The sequence below is a fragment of the Molossus molossus genome, unplaced genomic scaffold (assembly GCF_014108415.1).
Source record: "Molossus molossus isolate mMolMol1 unplaced genomic scaffold, mMolMol1.p scaffold_m16_p_13, whole genome shotgun sequence".
Lineage (NCBI taxonomy): Eukaryota > Metazoa > Chordata > Mammalia > Chiroptera > Molossidae > Molossus > Molossus molossus.
In genome coordinates, this window is record NW_023425348.1 from 40,712,082 (window position 1) to 40,733,384 (window position 21,303).

General features: G+C 51.9%; 1 protein-coding gene across 3 annotated transcripts in view; it reads left to right on the forward strand.

Moving 5' to 3' along the window:
- The window catches only part of TENM4 (teneurin transmembrane protein 4), a 390,035-nt gene that overhangs the window by 169,636 nt on the left and 199,096 nt on the right, over positions 1-21,303 (forward strand). For 2 of the 3 annotated variants that reach the window (XM_036259322.1, XM_036259324.1), the window contains 2 exons: positions 3,164-3,262; positions 4,499-4,734. In XM_036259322.1, the coding sequence (XP_036115215.1) occupies positions 3,164-3,262; positions 4,499-4,734 (335 nt within the window). The remainder of the gene's footprint in view (positions 1-3,163; positions 3,263-4,498; positions 4,735-21,303) is intronic. The other variant, XM_036259323.1, reaches the window with a different exon arrangement.

Consider the following 21,303-nt stretch of genomic DNA (forward strand, 5'->3'; position numbering starts at 1 on the left):
ATTTAAAAAGTTTTTTTAAATAAAATAAGTTTCTTTTTGAATTATAAAAGTAAACATAAAAATCACTCTAGATCCAGACACTACAAAATCCCCACCCTTAACATTTTGGTCTTTATCCTCTATGTCTTTTTTCCCCTCTGAATAGATGTGTGTGTTTCTGATGGTGTTTACGGTATAGATTTGCCTCACTGAGAGCATAGTCCCAGCATAGCAGTGCAGGCCGGACTCCAGGTGTTCGCTGGGACGTGCCACGCAGCCAGCCTCGGGCCCCGGGGAGGCAGCCGGAGTGCGGCCTGGGCCTCCTGGGCAGGGGCAGTGAGGGCCTGCTGACCTTGCTGTGTGGACTCTAGAGAGATGGAAGGTTCCCTCCCAACATGCAGGGCATGGAGCTCATAATAATACAGCATCACCTGTGCCACTCCTGATTCAATGCCAGCCGCGTGTCCGCAGAATGCCAGGAGGGTTCTCCTTTCCACCCACCAGTCAAACTTGCAGCAAATATATACTGAGTGCCTACTGCCATGGTCCAGGCACTCTGCCGGACTCTGGGCACATGGACAGAGGACAAGACAGATTTCTGTCTTCATGGATCTTAAATTCCTTTCGGAAAAAGAATTCCAATAAGCGTATGTGTGTGGCGTGTGACAGTCCAGAGGAAACAAGCGGAGCAAGAGGCCAGGGGCGCCGGGGAGGAGGCGGCGTGGGCCCTGAGAAGGGGGATGAGCTGGGCCCACACCTGGCGGAAGGCGATTCCGGCGAATGGCAGCAGGGCCTTGGCGTGCCAGTACCAGCGAGGAGGCTGGCAAGTGTGCCGCTCGAAACAGGAAGTTGGAGAGGCTGCAGGGGGTCCGATCTCGCAAGATCTTGCGGGCCTGGGAAGGACCATGGTTTTATTCTCGTGGAGGGTTGAGAACAGAGAAGTGGCATGATCCAAATGACGCGTTAGCTTCTATAAGGAGAGTGATTGTCTCAGTTTATTAACACTCATTGAGATCTGAGACCAGCTCCCTGGCCTGAGGGACAGTGAGTGATGGAGCTGAGGCCTGTCTAAGCCCAGGCCTATGTGCCTCTCAGTGTGTCATGAGGCCACCTCCCTAGCAGCAGAAATGAGGTCCCTCTGAGGGACTCCCACACCCCTCAGTTCCTCGCAGGCACTGTGGGAGTCCCCAGGTCTCTGAACGCCACAGAACAGCCTGCCAGACGGGCTTCAGGCCTCCCTGGAAGGGGAGGCCCCCACCACATGGCAGCACTGGGGCCCCAGCTGCAACACCCTGGCTGTCCCTGCGAATGTGAGCGCAGCGCCGCTGTGAGGGGACGTACAGCCCCTCCTCGTTTGGGTCTGTGAGGCCGGCCGGGGGCAGAGCCGCAGGCTGGGCTGACAGGGCTCTGAGCTGAGGCCACAGCTCTGGGGTGCGACACACCGAGGATCCATTCTGGCTCTTGCTCACTCTGTGAGGGGACCTCAGGGAAGTTGCCTCTCGGCCTGCGGAACAAAGACGATGGCGCTGGCTTAGGGCTGTCGAGAGGACTGAGCTGCAGAGCTCCGGAACAGTGAGTGGTTCACGGACAAGTAGGGTCGGCGGCCGCTCTTACCTTCCAAGTTCGTGTTTCCAGTGTTTGGTCAGCCTTTAGCAGTTCCTCCAGAATTAGTCGATCCCACAGCAAGTCTGTAAGTTTACAATGAGTATTATCTCCGTCCTGCAGAGGAAGGAAGCACACAAGTAGAAGAGGTTAAAGTTTTTACAGAGCCTGGCCAGGTGGCTCAGTTGGTTGAGCATCATCCTGTACACCAAAAAAGACTCTGGGTTTGATTCCCAGTGAGGGCATGTACCTAGGTTGTGGGTTTGATCCCCAATCAGGGCACATAAGAGAGGCAACCGATTGATGTTTCTCTCGCATCTCTCCCTCTCCCTCTCTCGCCCTCCCTCTCTCGCTCTCCTCCCCCCTTCCTTCCTCTCTCTCTAAAATCAATAAAAAATATCCTCAGGTGAGGATTAAACTATATGTATTTAAAGTTGTTACAGAAAGTCACACAGTAAGAAAGTGGCAGAAAAGGATTTTCTGGTTCTCAAGACCTGGTCAAAGTCAGAAAAAAGGCCCCTGGCAGGGCTGGACCCAAAAGCCCGCTTCCCGTGGTCAGTCCTTCCGTCGCGTGCACGCAGCAGGCTGAGCCACCAGCCGATGCCGCCCCCAGCCTGTTGGACATGATTCACTCGGGTTTCCAGGCAAGGTGGCAGCAGCCCTGAAAATGTCAGAAACAGGGTCCAGGGCCCTCGGGTGTGAATGAGGCCACTTAGCAGGCATGGTGGAGACCCCAAAATGGGTAGCGTGTCTGTCTTCCTTCTGGGTTTGAAATAGATCAAGTCACAAAAGGCTGCCATCAGTGCACTTGGGGAACACAGAGCCCCCTGTCTTCGGCATGGTGCCATTTCACCAAGCACTCCTCACTCATCATGTCCGCTGAAGGACATGACACTCCGAACATTGTCAGCATCAGCTTGGAGGCCCTGCTCCCACCTACTGACTCCACATCTCTGGGGGTGGCCCTCAGGAAAGCACAGCTCTCCAGGTGTTGATGGTGTTCACCTGTGTTTGAGAACCACTGCGTTAGAAGAAAATGGCCCAAAAGGCCTGTCTTTTTTCTTGGGACTGGCAAAAGGAGTGTGGTAGCTATTGCTTATGCAATATCAAGTAGAGGAGAAAGTACAGGCTTTGGAGCCAGATAAACCTGAGCTCAAACTTTGCTAGTTGGTCAGCTTGGTGAGTTTGGCAAGTCCTGCTACCTCTCCACCTCTCAGTCTCCTCATCTGTAGAATGGGGAGAGTTCTGCCTGCCTTGCATAGCCTATTTTGAAGATTTAAGGTAAATGGATGTAACACGCTTAGCTCAGTGCCCGAGACATAATCAGCCTTCATCAGTGAGGGCTGTGATTTGATGCACACAGTGGCCAGTCATTCTGGTTGGTACAGAGAATGCTCCCTCTGGATGCTCTGCGCCAGGCAGACCCCTTGCACATGCGGCTTGCACACAGACCCATCGCCTGGAAACTGCCCCGCTGGTCTCATGCACAGCTGCACCAGACAGCCACTTTGTGTGTTTCTCTACTCTCCCCCTTCATCGATGCATGACTCATTGCTTCATTCATGTCTCCATGTGTGTGTAGAAACCTAGGCAAGCAGCCATTCCTAGGGACATTGCAGGACAACCTCATTGAGATGGACATTCTCAGCGCCTCCCGCCATGATGGGGCTTACAGTGACGGGTAGGTGACATCCCCATGCTCTTCCTCTGTGTGTGCACTCCCCGCGGCCCCCGCGCTTGCATGTGGGCCCTGAGACCTTTCCCTGGGATCTGCCGGGGGAGCCGATGATGCCATGCTGCATGCCCATTCCCAGGTCCCCATTCGGATTGCAAGAGTGTATCCTTGGAATACCTGTCCCCCAGCATATTAACAGCAGTCTTGTTAATATGCAGCTCCCGGCATCTCATTGGCTGCCTCTGCCATTTTGAAAGCCATCTCATGTAGCAATTTTTATGCAGCACAGGCCTTGGTAGGATATGTGTTCTGGCCCTGAGTATGGATTCTGTGGCCTGAGGCTTCTTGCACCATAGCAGTGTGTGAGAGTACCCCTGAGAGTTATCCTTGACCCTTAGTGGGGATGCAGTGCAACCAGTGCACCCCATTTCCCAGGCTGTGTACAAGTCCTCCCATGGCCATGGTTAAAGTCAAGCTGTAGAGGATGTCCTGATACCCAGTTTGGCCACAACCATGTGCTTGGACCTCGCCACGCTGCCCTAGACTCTGCAGCTAGGCTGCAGGATGCAGTTGCCTGAGTGTCCTCCCACGAAGCTTTTACCAGGGCCTTGGAAGTCCGCAGTCTGGCTTCTGAGCAGAGCGCTTTGAAGGCCTTTGCGGCCACTGGCTCTGTAACAGCCACCGGGGGCTCCGGACCATGGCAGAACGGAGTGGCGCTTGCTTGCTTCTCGCTTCCAAAGCCCTCTTTCGAAAGAATGCTCTTCCATTCCTTCACCAAGATGCACTGGCAAAGTAGGTTTTGGAGGGAGAAGGAAAACTTTAGGTTGCATTATCTCCAGGGAACAGAACAGGATTTTAGACACTTTCCAAGTTACTGCAGTAATTTTGGAGAAGAGCTAGTTCTTTCTCCAAGAAATAACATTTCCAGCCCCATCCCTTCCCAGGAAAAGGATCTCAACACCCAGCCTTCTGTCGAGTAGGTAACACCTTCTGCCTTGGCTTGGGCAGTTTTCCCCTTGGGTAGGGCTGTCCCATCCGTGTTCCATGGAAACCTGTCTTCGTGTGCCCTGTTTTGTGGTCTGGTGTGTGACTCTCTTCTTCCTGTTCCTCCGTCTTCTCTGTGGTGATTCTGTCTCCAGGTTCGTCTGCATGCGTCTTCTACTGCGCCTCTGTCCGCCAGGCGGATCTGGGTCCCGGGTGAGCGGCCGACCCTCACGCCCTCTGGCTTCTCTCCATCCACAGGCACTTCCTCTTCAAGCCAGGAGGCACCTCCCCGCTCTTCTGCACCACCTCACCAGGGTACCCTCTGACTTCCAGCACAGTGTACTCTCCTCCACCCCGGCCCCTGCCTCGCAGCACCTTCTCCCGGCCCGCCTTCAACCTCAAGAAGCCCTCCAAGTACTGCAACTGGAAGTGTGCCGCTCTGAGCGCCATCGTCATCTCGGCCACGCTAGTCATCCTGCTGGCATACTTTGTGGGTAAGCACCTCCTTCGCCCCAGCTTCCCTGGACGCCCCTTGGCCCAGAGGGCAGTGGCCGAGACACCTGTGGGCACCGGAGGGGCTGCCAGCCTGGCCGTCCGCGGCAGGGAGGGCCCAGCCGCCCTGGAGCCCTGGGACGGCCTGCACCCCAAATCTGTAAGGTCCGCTCCTCGGGGCCTCTTCTCCTCTCTGAACGTGTTCCAGAAAGTGAGCTTAGCGCCTTCTCTTTCCTGTTGGACGCCTGGCATCAGGCGTAAGCACTCAGCAAGGCTGGTGTTTGAGGTGGTGCTCTGTGCCGTGAGTGTCACACACTGGAGTCACTACAAGGGAAACAGGCTGGAGAGGCCAGACAGCAGGCTGCCCCTGTCCATGCCATGTCGCTGCGGTGAGGAGCAGGAAGGCGAGGGGCCCTGGGACCGGCAGGAACGTGCCCACATCTGGACGGTGCTGGCCTCAGGCCAGGAAAGCATGTCTGACGGTGAGGGTCGGGCAGCGTGGTCTGAGGGTGCTGTGGGAGCCCGTCCAGCATTAACCATGGTTGGGAGCTCAGAGGAGAGGAATCCTCAGGTACAGGACCAACAGTGGGCAGTCAGAGTGGCCGAGGGAGGCGCACAGGCCCCAAGCAGCACTGGTGGGTCTTCCTACCTGACCCCAGGGCCTCCGTGGTGTTAGACATGCCTGGCCTATTGCCTTGCACCCCAGGATGCTCCCACTATGTGCTCTTCTGACACATTTCCAGCCCGGCCTGGCTTCCTCCCCGGACCCCTCTTCACCCTGCTCCCAGGGAAGGTGTTGATCTGGAGAGATCGCAGGCATTGTGCAGGGGCTGCTGTCTGCGTGTACGTCAGCCTGTTGGTACAGGCATCTGACAGGGTTGGCTTCACCCTCTGTCCTTCCATCATTCCAAGACCGAACGTAGGTCAGGCCAGCGGGAGAAGGCCTGGAACCTGGGCTGAGGAACTCTGAGATGATTGTGTCAGCAAAGGGGGTGTGTTCAGTAGAAGCCCAGTTCGTAGAAACAAGCTAACGGGCCAGAGGAAGACAGGGCGCTGCCCATCGTGAAGAAGGGCTGTGCCACGAGGAGGCTGAACAGATGCTGTCCGGAGAGGTCGGCAGTGCTGTCACCAGGGATGACTCACAGAGCGCGGGCCTCTGGCTGCTCAGGGCGTGCAGAAGGGATTCGAGCACGGGGGGGGGGGGGGGGGGGGGGGGGTTTGGGCGACATGAACCAGCTGTGAAGTCACTGCCCGCTCAAGGTTCTTGAATTTCATAGGAACAGGTAATCAGGAAGAGGTTAGTCCTAAAAAGAAGGCAGGCTCCTTAAATATCTCAGGCGATAACAAGCCTCCTTTTGTAGGCCCAGTCTCTGTGCCCCGTGTGGAGACTGACTCAGAGGACGCCACGGCTCCAGCCCAGGTGGCCTTCGTGTTTCATCTCGTCTGTAGGTGACTGGTCATTGCTGCCTAGGACACTGTGTTGAGAAGGATCCTGAGGCTGTATTCAGACTCAGTGGAAAGCGTCTCTGTGATTGATTAGGAATATCTGTCATGGTCACAGGAGTGGAGAGTATTGATGACATGCCAGGTGTTTGCCCTCCCTGCTACGGGTCACTGGGTGAAAGGAACGACCAGACTCCGGGAGAGGTGCGCGTGATGGATGGACTTAGATGGGTTAGAGGTGAGGGTTGTGGGGTTCCAGGCACCATCACCCAGCGTGAAAGTCCCTTCCTTACACCACCAATACTGTGTCCCCGCAAACCGCTAACACAACTCTTGCTTTTGACTGACATTTTTATTTTCCTCGATAAGTAGACTTTTGAACAATCAGCATCACTGTTCGTCAAAAGTCAAGTGGTTTGCTGTGTCTAGACGTGTTTACAATGAGTCTTAAGGTTTAGACTGTGTAGCCTTAGTTCAGGGAGAAAGACTAGATCTTCATATGATGACATAAGCTCTCCTATTTCTATCCTATGGGCTTCTTCCTTCCCTTTCCCATTTATACAAATAGGTAGTCATCAGCTATCTGCAGATAGGGACTACTGTTGGAGGTAGTGAGCTCCCTGTCATAGGTAGGGTACAAACAGAGCTTGATGACCACATAGTAAGAATAAGATTCAAGCATCGACTGGAGATTTTTATTGGATGAGTGTGACTTTTCCTTCCAACTTTTGATAGTCTTCGAATCTATGATTATGTGGTTTTTATTTTTCACTCAGTAAACCATGTGGGATACCTGCTTTGAGCCAGGCACAGTCTGAGTGTTAGGGCTAAAAATATGGTCCTTACCCTTGAGGTGTTTGTAGCTTAGAAAAGGAGACGCTATGTTGGCAGTGACTGAGCCAGCCCGGGGGCCGTGGGAACACCCAGCCCCACCAGGCCGGGGGGAGGCTCCCCGGGAAGGTGACGTTTTAGCTGAACCTTTCAGTCAGAGTGAACCACAAACAGACGTGCAGGGAGAGAAGTTTCAGACTTGAAAGAGGACAGAGTGGTGGCAAAGACACTTCTGTGTTTCGAGCTCTTGAGGGGTGTGGAGTCACTTGCAGGAGAGTCTGGTCAGATTATGAAGATCACGGAGGCCGAGGTAAGGACCTTCCTGGGCCGGCCCCGGGAAGCCCTTGGAGGGTTCACAGCAGAGGCTGGACAGTCGGGTTTTACTTGAGAAAGATTAGGGTAGGGAGGAAGGAAGGACGGGCCCCATTGCAATAGAAGACCGGGAGGAGCTGACGGCTTCCACTAAGACGGTGGTGCTGTGGGTGGAAAGGAGGGGGGACCTGAGGCCGATTCACTGGGATTTGCGTCCCCAGTTACGAGTGTCAGTCATCAGCTGTCTAAAGATGAGGACTACTGTTGGAGGGAGTGAGCTCCCTGTCACAAGAAGGGTACAAATAGAGCTTGAGGACCACATAGTAGGAATAAGATTCCAGCACTGACTGGGGATTGATCATGTCTCCCGGACAGGAATAAATATATCTCTCGGATAAAACCCTCTCTGTGTAGAAACGTTAGGACTGGACTCCAGGTTCCACACCCAAGAGTCAGGTCAGAGAGGCAGGCCCGAGGTGCTGTTCCCTTCGTGACAAGGGGACTCAGCTCACCGCAGCCTCGGACAGCTGGGATGGCACTCCCAGCCCTGCCGCCTGGCCACCCCTTGCCCTCGGGCAGCTTCTCTTCCTGAACCCAGAGTGCTCATCTAGGAAACAGGCCGGCCCGTTGCCTCAGAAGGTGCTTGCGAGGCTGGGTACGTTGATGCAGATGAGTGTTCGCAGGGGCCAGGCTGTCCCTGGCTTCCTCCCGGGCTGGGCGGCCACCTCGGTGCCGATCTCCAGCTGCGGGGTGAGGGAGGGGCAGCTTGTCGCTGGGCCATAGGCAGAGGCCGTGATGACTAACTTGTAAGGAACTATCAGTTATTAAAAATCAAATTAATTGTCTCAGCCAAGCATAAATATCCTTAACAAAGACTCTTTTTCCAGCAGGCCAACCAATCTAATCAACAGGCTAAAGCACAGATACTTAATTAGATTTTTGATGAAAAATTATGTTTAATTTTGAGTCTAATCAATTATTAATTACTGTAATGAGTGAGTCTGACTGGGTTTACTAATTAACTCATTTAAAAATTATGAATAACCTTTTCATTTGTAATTATTTTCTACATCCTATCAAGTTCCAGATAAGGACTGCGTCACCCCACCGGCAGAGGGGGAGAAGGATCGGAGGGTGGGAACGGATCGCTCCTCCTCGCTGCCTGCCGGGCTGTCATCGGGATAGGAACCCGGCGGGTCCATTTGACATTCAGCTCCTTCGCTGCAAAGTGTCTTGGGAAAGGAGCAAACAGCGACCTTGTATTTGCAGAGACATTTGCAGTGATTTTCGTAGGAAGACAGAGGAATTAGTCAGCAGGTAGCACCCACCAAGATGGCAGGGCCCAGGCCCTGCGTCTGGGCCCACTGCCCCCCCCCCTCCGAGGCTGTTCTGGCCTGGGCTGAACCTGGGGCGGGCCCTCCAAGCCTGGGGCATCTCTTCAGGGAGAAGAGGTGTTTTTCTGTCTCCAAAGGATGCCCATTCGTCACCCATTCTCCCAGGGAAGGTTTGCGGGTCCTTTTCACTCCCCGTTTCAATACTCTGCCTTTTCTTTTCTGAGAGAATGCTAACCGGGGAGGGTCACTTATAAGTCGAACACTTGCACAGTCATGACAAGACGCTTTATTTTGTGTTTTGTTTTTCTTTAAACAAAAGGCAGTGCAGTATAGAGTAGTAACAACAACAGGTCCCTTCTCATCACTGATGAGAAGAGCAGTGAGCTTCGGTTGTGTGCCACCCACCTGTCCTTCTCTGTTCTGAGCACTGGGCTGTGTTTTCTCATTGAAATTTCCCAGAAACCCTATGAGTTATTGCGGACGAGGCCGCTGCGACCCAGCGAGCTTAAGTAACCCCCCACTGTCACATGGCAAATGGCAGGACTGTGATCCAGCCAACCTTGGCCCTAAGGCTCTGAGCTGATGCTTTTAGCATATTTTCTTTCTGAGCTCAGCATCTTAGCCTTATGCTGTCACGTTCCCACCTTAATCTTGTGTTTCGAATTTTTACCACGCGCCGAGCCTACGTCCAAATGCAGTCTGTGTATCATCTCTCCGAGAACTCACAGGAATTCCGAGAGATGGTATTATTTTCCGTATTTTCTAGAAGCGGAAACTATGAACAGCTCTCCAGGTCAAGGTGCCAGTAAATGACAGGATCTCAAAGGCCGGACTTGCAGCCACTGCGCAGTAGGTTCTGGGCTTGACTAGGCGACGCAGTCACAGGGCCCCACTTCAGGCCTGGCCCTTCACCTGCTGACTGTGCAAATCTGAGCAAGTCACTTAACCTCTCTGATCCTCCGTTTCCACTTTCCTTATGGTTCTTATCATGGTTGTGGCTGGAATGATTAGCCCCATTTTACAGGAGAGGAAACAGAGTAGTCTCATGGTGGAGAGCCTGGGTTCAGAAATTAGGCTCTGCTGCTCACAGGCTCTGTGACCTGAAGCACGTGTATGTCTCCTCTCTCAGCCCAGTTTACTCATCAGTAAAATGAGGGTAATGAGTGGCTACTTCCCAGGGTTGTTGAGAAATTGCAGTAAGGTAATTTGCATCAAGTACCTAGCCCACTGCCTGGCGTGGAGTTAGCATTCAGCTGAAGTTAGATACCATTGCCCTGGCTGGTTTGCCTCAGCGGTTAGAGCGTCCGCCCACGACCAGAGAGGCCCGGGTTTGGTTCCCACTAAGGGCGCGTACCTCCGTTGCAGTTTGTCCCCAGCCCCTGTTGGGGTCGTGTGGGTGGCAGCCAGTCTATGTATCTCTCTCACATCAATGTTTCTCTTTCTCTCTTCCTCCCTCGCTCCCTCCTGCTCTATCTGAAGATAAAATGCAAAAATGTCCTCGGGTGAGAATTTTTAAAAAAAGTTAGATTTCATTATTATTAATAGCTTATTAGTACTATTAGCCTCACACGGAAAAGAGTATTAGTGAGTCCTGAGCAGGAACTCAGCCCAGCTGAGTCTCCCTGCAGCGCCGGCGGCTTCCCAGCCTGTTGGTCGCAAGGGCAGCTGACAGAACAACCGGGGGACCTGTCAGAAGATATTTGTAGGGATGTGTCCCTGTTCCGGGGAAGCCGCCGCAAGAAGAATCGTAACCAAAAAAGCATCTCGCGTCATTTCTTTAACTAGGACAAAAGTTGACTTTTGCTTCCGTGACAGTCGCCTCTCTCCGGATAACGCTGACAGCTCCCCTCGCGTTCTGAACATCTGTGTGAACAGCAGACACGGGGCGCCGCAGAGCAGCTGTGGACTAATACCTTGAGAACTCCTCACTGCCTGTCCTTACAGATAGGCCTTCGGCCTGGGGGAAGAAAAAGGCTCGCTAATAACACAAAACCCAGGAATAGCTGTCCATTTAAATGGAAACATGAGCGCACCCTAGGATGCTGTTTCTTCTGTCATGGGGCCCGGTCGACCCTGCAGGGCAGGGTGTCATTCACCGTGACCTCCCCAAGGCAGCATAGAGTTCTGATCAGAAGAAAAGACAGGATTTGGAGTCTGACTGACGTGGTAGACCTCCTAGCTCTGCACTCGGCAGCTGGGCAGCCCTTTTGAGCCTTGGTTTCCTCATCTGCAAAGTGGGAAGAACAGTAGCCCTTTCACGAGGCCGCTGTGCCTCATGAAAAGATGAAATGAATTGATGTTGAAAAAACACAGGTCACTTGACAAATAAATGTGTCCCTTGTTGGTGGCCTGTGAGACTGTTACCTTTTCTTGGAGCGCAGTTATCTGAACCCAGAATTTGGTGGGAATCGACCATTGCTCGTTCCTTCCTGGTCTAGCGTCTCTGCCTGTAGGAAACTGACCAGGACGTTGGAGTAGAGTCACCAGTGCGGGCCGCAGCAGCCCCTGGGTGACAGGAGTGGCACATGACCACACGCTCAATAGCAGCGAAGGATTCTTTTTCAAATTAGGTCGCATTTTTCACCTCCAACAGCAGCCTGATTGTGGATTGAAAAAAAAAAATCAGAACCCTGACTTAAAGTGGTGATCATGTAATTTGTAACCACAAATGTTGCTCAGTCTAATTGCTGCTTTTTAAAAGGTAGTAGAGAGCATTGCTTGTCAGAATATTATCGCAGTTTTTGATCCGGAAGAGCCCGGGTCGCCCAGCTGGACTGCGGGGCACTAGGGCATCAGGTGTGACTTCACAGACTTGTGCAGGCTCTGTACCCGTCTCTGACAGGTCACCATGCAAACTGGACTTCACACAGCAGCAATCCAGTTAGGGGTATCGGGCTGCCCTTCTCTCTGGAGTGGAGCTGCTTGCTCTCCTAGCTCCTAATGTCTCCTTCTCTGCTGCCTGCTTTCTCAGTTCCTCACACAAAGCCTGGCACAAGACAGCTGTGCTCAGGAAGACTTGGTTGGAGCAGAGACCTTGCACGATGGTTAAATCTGCCACGACTTTTCTACACAGAGCAGTGTGGGCAAAAGCATGGTGGTAGAGAAGTGCACCTTACGTGTCCTGGGGCTCGGGTCCATGCGAAATGGACATGAGATGACTAGAGAAAGGGTTGGAGATGGAGGCCAGGGTGATGGTGCCCCTCCTTCCCCCCGTGGCCCCCCTCTGGTTCAGCGCTTGCAGTATCAGGATCCCAGATGCCGGTTGCTTCATAACCACAGGCCTGCTGCACTTGGGCCTGGGTGTTGTTAGTGAGCAGTAAGCTCATTGTCTCTCCTTTCTGTTCGGCTTCACATCATGCCTTTTGGACAGAAGCCATAGATTTAGCTTTATAGCCCAAAGAATGGGATATGGAGATGATTGAACCTGATCTTTAGGAGGAGGAAAAGGGATGAACAGGATCCTGTACAAGAGCCTTCTCTCCAGGACCGATGCCTGCTCGCTGCTCGCTAATCGCAGGCTATATACAGATGATTCTCTTTCTAACAGACCCCAGACAAATATCCTCCAACCCCCAAACGGAGGACCTGAGGAGCCCAGCAGGGCTCTATGCAGTTGTCTGAAGTGCCACACGGACGAGGGGACAGACTTGCTCTGTGGGGCTGCCCGGGGCAGAACCAAACCCGCAAGGTAAAAATGACAGGAAGGTAGATTTGGGGTCCAGGGGAGAAGACTGCCCTAACAACAGAGCCTCCTGCACAGAGTGGGGGGGGAGGGGGCCTCTGTGCCCAGACTCCACAGACAGGTGGAGCTCGTCTCCATTGTCCTTCTGCCATTACTAACTGGGCCACCTGGGCAAGGACTTAATCTCCTTAAGATGCCTTTCCTCGTCTATAACATAGGAATAAACAAACAGAAGACTAGCCGGAATGAGTAAGTCCTTCAACATGTTTCAGCTCAGCAGGAAAGAAAATTTTCCAGTTTGCAGACCTCACTGTCTCCCCACCCTCCGCTCTCCCATTGTGGGAATCCAACCAGAAGCCAGCGCCCAAGAGACCCCATCGATCTAGGTCCTATGGGCTGCCGCCGGAGCGCAGAGCAGAGCAGAGATGGACAGAGTAGATTTGGGGGACAAGAGGACATCAGGATCCCGGCTCTTCATGACGCCTTTCTGGCCAGTGTTGGAGCTCTGACTGTAACCCTTGGGACCCAGCATGAGGACTGAGACCCAGACCACACTCAGGCGTGTCTCTCTTACCTGTATCCCCAGTCAGCCCCAGGCCCTGACCGCTTGTGTTTAAAATCAGTCATTGAGCCCTGACCACTTGTGTTTAAAATCAGAGTCGTTGAGCCCTGACCTGTATGGCTCAGCAGTAAGAGCGTCACCCGTGGACCAAAAAGTCCTGGGTTCGATTTCGGCCAAGGGCACATGAACTGGGTTGCAGTTCGTCCCTGGCCCTGGTTGGAGTTGGGTGGGTGGCAATCAATCGATGTGTCTCTCTCACATCGATGTTTCTCTCTCCCTCTTCCTTCCTCTCTCCCTCTAGCTCCATCTGAAGATTAATTAAAAATATCCCTGGGTAAGGATTAAAAATTAAACTAAAATAAAATAAAAAATAAAATCAGAGTCATTGAGCTAGGATTACATGCAGAAAATTAACACTTTTTAGGTGTACCATTCTATGTGTTCTGACAGTTGCATGGCCATCAGCACCATCAAAACACAGAACATATCCTTCACCCCAGAAACTCCCTCTGCCCTGTGTGGTCCATCCTCTCTCCTCGTTCTCAGTCCCGACACCCACTCACCTATTCTCCGCCTCGGTAGCTTTAGAAACTGTTTAGAAACTGAGAGGTGTAGTAAAGAAGTGATTTATTTACTGGATTCAGACTCGGGTGTTACCTGCCATCACCTTCAAACTCGACGATATGAGTGCTGAGGAAATTTTATGACAGAATTCAGAATCCAAGATACCAGGGCAAACAACAAAAACATTGTAGTTTTCTGTGTGCTGTACTTGATCTCTCTGAAGGACCAGCAGCTGGGAGCCTCCCTGTGGTCAGCATGAATTCACAGGTTGACATTCTCTGTCTTTCTCATGGACCATTTATTCATGCAAACAATTTCAAGAATTGACGCAGTTCTCATTCTTTTTTTTTTTTTTTTTTTTATCCTCACCCGAGGATATTTTTCCATTTTTTTGTACAGATAGAGTGGGAGGGAGAGAGAGACAGAAACATCGACGTGAAGGGACACATCGAGTGACTGCCACCCACATGACCAACCAGGGCCGGGGACAAACTGCAGCTGAGGTACATGCCCTTAGCGGGAACCGAACCCGGGTCTCTCTGGACCGCAGGCCGACGCTCTAACCGCTGAGCCAAACCGGCCAGGGCTGCAATTCTCATTCTTGACAAGATTAATAGCTCTACCATATTTGTGCCATTATTCTTATTGTATTCCTGCTGTTTCCAGCTGTTGGCTATTACAAACAGTACTCTGAACATCTCTGTGCCTCCTGCCCTGTTTTCTCCTTTCAGTTACTGGGGCGGCGGTGCTCCCCAGAGCAGTACTCCTGCATCGCAAGGTGTGGACAGGTTAGAGCTCCTGTTACTCACTGCTAGGGGCTCCTCAGAAGGACAGGACTGCATTCCACGCCCCCAGCCACGTGTCCACTTTCCCCACAGTCCTTCCAGTGTCTGGCTTTGTGTCTTACCTTGGGTCAGCTGGTTTAATGTTGGAGGGTGGGCAGAGGAGTTTATAAGTGGCTCAGAGAGCCCTGACCGGTTTTGCTCAGTGGTTAGAGCGTCGGCCCGCAGACCAGAGAGTCCTGGATTTGGTTCCCGCTAAGGACATGTACCTCAGTTGCAGTTTGTCTCCGGCCCCGGTTCAGGTCGTGTGGGTGGCAAGTACTCCATGTGTCTCTCTCACATTGATGTTTCTCTCTCTCTCTCTCTCCCTCTCTCCCTCTTGCTCTATCTGAGGATAAATGCAAAAATGTCCTCAAGTGAGGATTTAAAAAAAAAAAGTAGCCCAGAGACCCATAGAAGCTAAAGGATCTTCATTCCTAAAGGGAGCCCCATCCCTCTTCTGCCAGTCAGTTCCTTTCCAAGAGCTTAGCCCGGCTGGTTTGGCTCAGTGGACGGAGCATCGTCCCATGGACTGAGAGGTCCTGGTCTGATTCCCCGTCAGGGCACATGCCCAGGTTGCGGGCTCGATCCCCAGTAGGGGGCGTGCAGGAGGCAATCAATTGTTTCTCTCTCACATTGATGGTTCTCTCTCAAAAAATCAATTAAAAAATATTTTTTAAAAAAGAGCTTAGTTCACATATGACTCTCTCAAGGAAACTCCTCTGACCCCCCACTCTCAGCCAGGAACCCAGGTATATCTTTGGTAGTGTGCATTGCACTCACCACAGTTGCCGCCGGCTGTGTCACGGATGGTTCCTGTCTGTCTCCACCGTTAGATTATAGATTCCACGAGGGCAGGACCAGTTTCTGTCTCACTCAGTGTTGTAGCCACGGCTTCTTGTACCAGCGCCGGGCAAGGATGTAGCCTGTGTCCAGCAAAAGTTTGTTGAAGGAGAGAACGGAGGGGAGGACGTCGGGACTAGAACCTAACATGTCGCAAGGCGTGAAGTGGAGGGAAAGGAAAAGGTGAGCGCAGAGGTTCAAGTTCTTCCAGGGAGCAGAGATCGGAAGTCTAGAGGCCAGGAGATCACGTGAGAGGGAGAGATGATGACCAGAAATGAAGACAAAGGAAAACCAGAGGGTCTGCCCAAGTAAGTCAGCCTGGCACACAGACCGGGCTCGGATCCCTGGCTGTTCTTTCCGACGGTGCGACTTGAAGCACAGACCTGCTCTCTGAGCCTCAGCCGCCTCCTCCTGAGTGTAGACGGTCGGCTGTTGTGGGGATACAGAAACAATCAGATCCCACTTCTTTCTAGTAAGAACCACTCGTATATGAAATCTGTCTTCCCCTCCCCCTGGTAGACAAGATGTGTTGAATTCAAGGGCCAAGCAGTTTGGAAAGGTCTCAAACAAGAAAGGAGCTGAGCTTACTAGTATATCCATTTATTTATAACGGCGGCGGCAGCTGCAGAGACGACACACTCCCCAGGTCTCGAGGCTCTTGGCTTGTGGACAGGTTCTAGGCCCACAAAGAGGCAGCGGAGCTGTGGTCGGCCAGGTTGTAGCCCCAACTGTGGGTCTGAGGTGCTCCTTCCACAGGACTGTGGGACAGGAATTGGTTTTACAGATTTTTATCATCCTTGGAAAGGATTTGTCCCCAAGTCCTTGTTTTCAGTCTAGACTAATTACTGTGAAATAAAATAATTTAATTGCACTGAGGTGCAGAAAAAGAGCAAGATAGTTCTCTCGATGGCTGCTGGGACTTCCTGGCTGGGCCGGCGGGGGGCTGCAGGCCCGGGACAACAGCGAGGGCGCACAGCGAGCTGCCCCCACTGCACGGAAGGGGGGGCGTGGGGGAGGGGGCGCTGGAGGAGGAGAAAGGGCTGTAAAAATCGAATTTTTTTCTGCTCCTGACAGTAAAACAAAACCACAACTAAATGCTCCATCCTTTCAAGACAGCGCAGGTCTGGCAACAGAAGCACAGGCTTGGGCAGAGTAAAACCTGTGTTTCGCTCCCAGCTCACACGACTGTTGGCATCTCTCCGAGTCTCCCTCTCCTCATTGGTAGAATGTCAATTAATATCTAAAAGGCGTTTCGAGCATTAAGCGAGACGGTATCTGCCAAGGGTCCAGCCCGCGGGTGGCCCACAGCGGATGCTAAGTAACACCATCTCACCCTTCCGGCAGCTGAATCACCCAGAAACTGTAAAGTCTCTCAGATTCAGCGGCTAAGGGCTGTCCCAGGTAATCTGGGATTAAGTAGAGGGAGCGTCCCCAAGCTCAGGTTTGAAATGGCGGGGAGCATTCGCTGAGCCGTGTGCCCATTGGAGCCCCAGCAAAGCCAGATACGCTAGCATCGCTGCTTTGAGTCGTCCATGGTTTCAGGTGACCTGCTGATGGCAATTGATAAAAGCATTTTACTGGAAATGTAAAAGCATTTTACTGGAGTTTGAACCTTGTCCCTGTTTTGGGGGCGCTTTTTTGAGGGAGGTGAGCCCGAAGGAGAGAGCCATTCATTCTAACCAGGAAGATCAGATAAAATGTCCCCAAGGCATTGAGCCTTATAAATCGGTAAGATACTGAAAGAGAAGCTAAGAATGACTCTGGAAGACAGAACAGCCTAAACAAAGGCAGAGGACAGTAGATAGACGTGTTGGCTGTTTTGGGCGCCTGTGTCGGGAGACTGTCCTTTAAAATGTCCATTTGTGCACTTGACCCGTCTGCAGAGCTCAGTGTCTGGGTTACTGAAGGCTCTTAATACAGAAAGAACTACAGGAAGCAGTGACTTGCTGAGCACCAGCACCTCGCGCTCCCCACTTCTGCCATCCTCCCGGCCTCATTTGGCGTGCGTCAACTGTCGCTGCCGCCTCTCCTTGGGAGACAGGCTCCACCAGGCCAGTGCATGGCCAGTACCTTGCCTCCGTGGAAGGCCTTCCAAACCCGCTGGCCCCCTCCAGCAGTCTGTGCACCATGCAGAATTATTAGCTGCATTTCCTTGTCCTGCAAGTCCCAGACGTAGAAGCCGAGGCCCACTACAGTTAAGTAAGTTGTTCAGCTGGAATGACTGGGCCTAGAAACCAGATGCCAGTCCTATGCTCCTCTTGTAGACCACGCCGCCTCTCAGTGCCGTCCTCTGGTGTCTTCCACTGCTGTGCTCCATACGCAGGCTCAGCGCAAACAAGGGTGGTCTGCCATCCCATCTGGTCTTTACTCTGCCCCTCCTCCCAGCTCTTCTGCCAGGACCTGACCTCACGTGACAGAGATGGCAGCTCACGTGTATTGAGAGCTTAACCATGGGCCAGGCAAGTTCTGGGTGTTAACGTGTATTTTCTCAGTTAATCTTCTCGACAATCTTACTTATCCAACAAATACTTGTCAAGTGCCAACCATGTGCTAGGCACCAGCCTATTTTTATTTCCACCTTATAGATGAGAAACAGGCCTGAGGACATTAAGTCATTTGTCCAAAAGCAATGGCAAGCAAGTGAAGGAAGCAGGGTGTGCACCCATCTTCCCGCTGTGCTCCGCGATTCCCGCCCCTGCGGTGGGATTGGGACGGACACCGGATCCGAACGGCTGGGAGGGCGCCGGCAGCTCCCGACTAAACAGAGACACTAGTGTATTTTTTAGGAAGGAAAAATAATGTCCATCTGTCCCAGCTGTGCACTCTGCCTGGATTGCTCAGCAGCTGCGGCATTGAGGGGCTATGGTCGCCCCAGTGCTCCAGGACTAGAGAGGGAAAGAGGCCCAAATGACCCCCGGGACCATGATGCACAGGGCTTGCTGAGCACCAGCACCTCACGCTCCCCAATTCTGCCATCCTCCCGGCTTCATTTGGCGTGCGTCAGCTGTCACTGGCCTAACATTTCATTTTGGAGAAAGCCCTTCCTGCTGGTGTGTGGCAGTCAGCGAGACTGATCCTGCCTTTGAGCCTCCGGTGGGAAAGAGAAAAAATGCCACTATCATTCATTGTACTGTGGTATCCATTTCATCACGTTGTCCTAAATTTTACCACTCGGGCCCTCTATGGAGTTCTGCAGCAAGATATACGCCTTGGGCTCCCATGTGTGTCTCTCGGTATGTGAGCACATGTGACTATGCGTATATATGTAGAAAGGGTATTTGAGAGGAGATGGAACGGAGGGTAGCAAAGATTAAATGAGAATTTTAGGAGAAGTAGCATTTTTCTTTTTTCCTTACCTGAAAATTCTTCTTTTGGAACTCGTTGTTTGATCCTAGCTTTTTTGTAGTATATTAAGTTTGTTAAATAGTACTGTTCATACACCTAACTGTGTAGGTATGGAGCTATGTTGGAAGTGTCATATATAAATCTTTGCATTAGTCTAGATATTAAACTTTGGGTGTTCTTTCTTTTATTCATTAACTTTGAAGCAATGTAATAATCATGCCTTATATTTTTTAATATGCATTATAATGTGTAATACACTTTAATTAAATGTAATCCTTACAAGAACTTGGGAGATGGCTTTGTATTGTATTTCCATTTCTATAGATGAAAAAACTGAGGATCAGAGTGGTTAAGTGACTTATCTGCTGATGTACAGCTGGGAAGGGCCAGCAGCTGGCTCTCTCTACAGCTCTGTTCACTGGGTACAGAGATGGACCACAGAGCCAGCAAGGAGCAGGGGGCACTTGTCAGGGCAGTGTGCTCAGGAGAGGTGCTGAAGTGGTGGTAAGGGCCCAGGGCCGGGGCGGGGAGGGCCAAGGTCTGTTTTGGCTGGTGTAATGGTGGAAATCCTCATAGAAGTGACATTTGAAGTAGGTCTTGAAGGAAGGGAAAATGTGTTGGTTGTTGCTGCTGGTGTTAAATAGGAAAGGAGGTGGCCATTCCCCAAGAATTACTGCCATAGCAAAAGCCTGCAGGCTGCACAGACAGGTGTGTGCAAAGGACAGGAGACAGGCACAGACTGGGGGACTCCTGAGCCGGGGGAAGTAATGAAAAATGTCAGATACTATGCTCAACAAGCATTTAAATCGTCTTTGAAAATTGTTTCTGTTATTGCCCTGACCGGTTGCTCAGTGGTTAGAGCATCGGCCCGCAGACCAGAGAGACCCAGGTTCGGTTTCCGCTAAGGGCACGTACCTCAGTTGCAGTTCCCCGGCCCTGGTTGGGGTCGTGTGGGTGGCAGCCACTTGATGTGTCTCTCTCACATCGATGTTTCTCTCTCTCTCTTCCTCCCTCTCTCCCACCTGCTCTAGCTAAAGATAAATGCAAAAATGTCCTCAGGTGAGGATTAATAAAGAAGAAGAAAAAGAAAATTGTTTCTGTTATGAAGAGATATTAACTCAAGGTTTTATCCTCAGGAAAATCTTGCTGAAAAATGTGAGCAGTAAGGCAGGTCCATATAACGAGGTTTGCATTTCCCCCATTTTTGTTATTTCTACACTTTGACATCTAAGCAGGAAGTCAGCTTGTACAGTGGTTGGGGACAGGTTCGGGGCAAGCGGGATTTGACTCAGACCTGAAGTTACTCTCTGCCTCTTGTAACTGTGTGCACTTGGGCAAGTTGTTGAACCTCTTTGAGCCTCAATTTCCCTTATCTTGCAGATGAGGGTAATAATAGTACCTACCTCATAGGGCTTTGTGGAGATTAAATAATAGGTGTTTACAAAGCACAGAGCACAGCTTTGGGTGGTTTGCTCAGTAGTTAGAGCATCAGCCCACAGACCAATGAGTTGTGGGTTCGATTCCAGTCAAGGGCACATACCTCAGTTGTGGTTCACCCCCAGCCCTGGTCCTGGTCGTGCAGGAGGCAACCAGTCAATGTGTCCCTCTCATGTCGATGTTCTCTCTCTCTCTCTTTCTCTCTTTCCCTCTCTCTGTCCCTCCCTCCCTCCCCCCCCCTTCCACTCTATCTGAAGATAAATAGAAAAATATCTCGGGGTGAGTCTTACAAAAAAGTACGTAGCACAGTGCTTGCTGGGCACAGTACAGCTTTCCATCAGTGACAGTGGCGTTGTCAACATGGTTGTCAGTGTCGTCACAGTGCCCGGAACTCTGTGCTGCCTTAAACTTCCTCTGCAAAGGACCAAAGCAAGCCAGGGGTCTGTGTGGATCAGAGGAGAACTCACGTTTGAGAGCCTTGCTTTGTGCAGACAAGGTCAGGGAGGCAAAAAAAATGCGGCATGAAAACGTCCATGGGGCAGGACACTGGGAAGCTGTGGCTTCACACACTCTGTTCTAAAATGCACTTTCCAAATGCTTCTCATCACCAAGAAATACCACCCCAAGTTACAAATCCGGGTGGCAGGCTCCGCGTCAAGCTGTCCGCCCTCATTCCTGTCAGTGCTCCAGGGAGAAAAGGCCTATCCTAATAATATATACACAAATTAAAACTCCATTAAGAGGTACAGTGGGGACCACCTTCTAATTGACTTTGATCATTGAAAAAAATTAGTTACAGGGTTGGTGTGCCAAAGGAAGTCAGGAAGGGGGAGGGCTGCCCTCCAGAGTCCTGTCACGTACGTTTTCTAGTAGCTATGGAAATGGTACCTAGCAGCAGGCATTCTCCTGTAGCTCCCAAGCCTCCCCAAACCCATGGTTTTCTCCTGCCCCGTTTGATGGTGGGTACAGGTGAGGGAGGGGACCACGTATCACACGTGAGCGGCTGGTCCTCTGCTAAGTCCAGACGCCTTCCTATAGAAATGCTTTAGATAGCTTTGTGAATACAGTTGACACGGGGTTCCAAGCGCCACAGAGGAAGGAAATCAGAAACTAGAGCTTGACCCCAGCATGTCCCCTCCTCTCTGGGAATGCCAGGCACTTCACCAGGCCTGGGCTTGTTCTGCCAGGGCAGTGCTGGCTGCTCCGCCCAGCAGAGCAGGCTGGCCATCCCCAGGATGTCCTTGTCTCTGGATCGTCACTCGAACCTTGAATATGACGGGCAGCCGGTGGGCCTGTTACTAGCTTGAAGCGCTTGCCCTGTGTGGGGTCACTTCCTGGAACATGTGCTTTGTTGGCAGTGGTTTGACCAGAATCTGCGTGTTGGTTCTGGTCAGGAC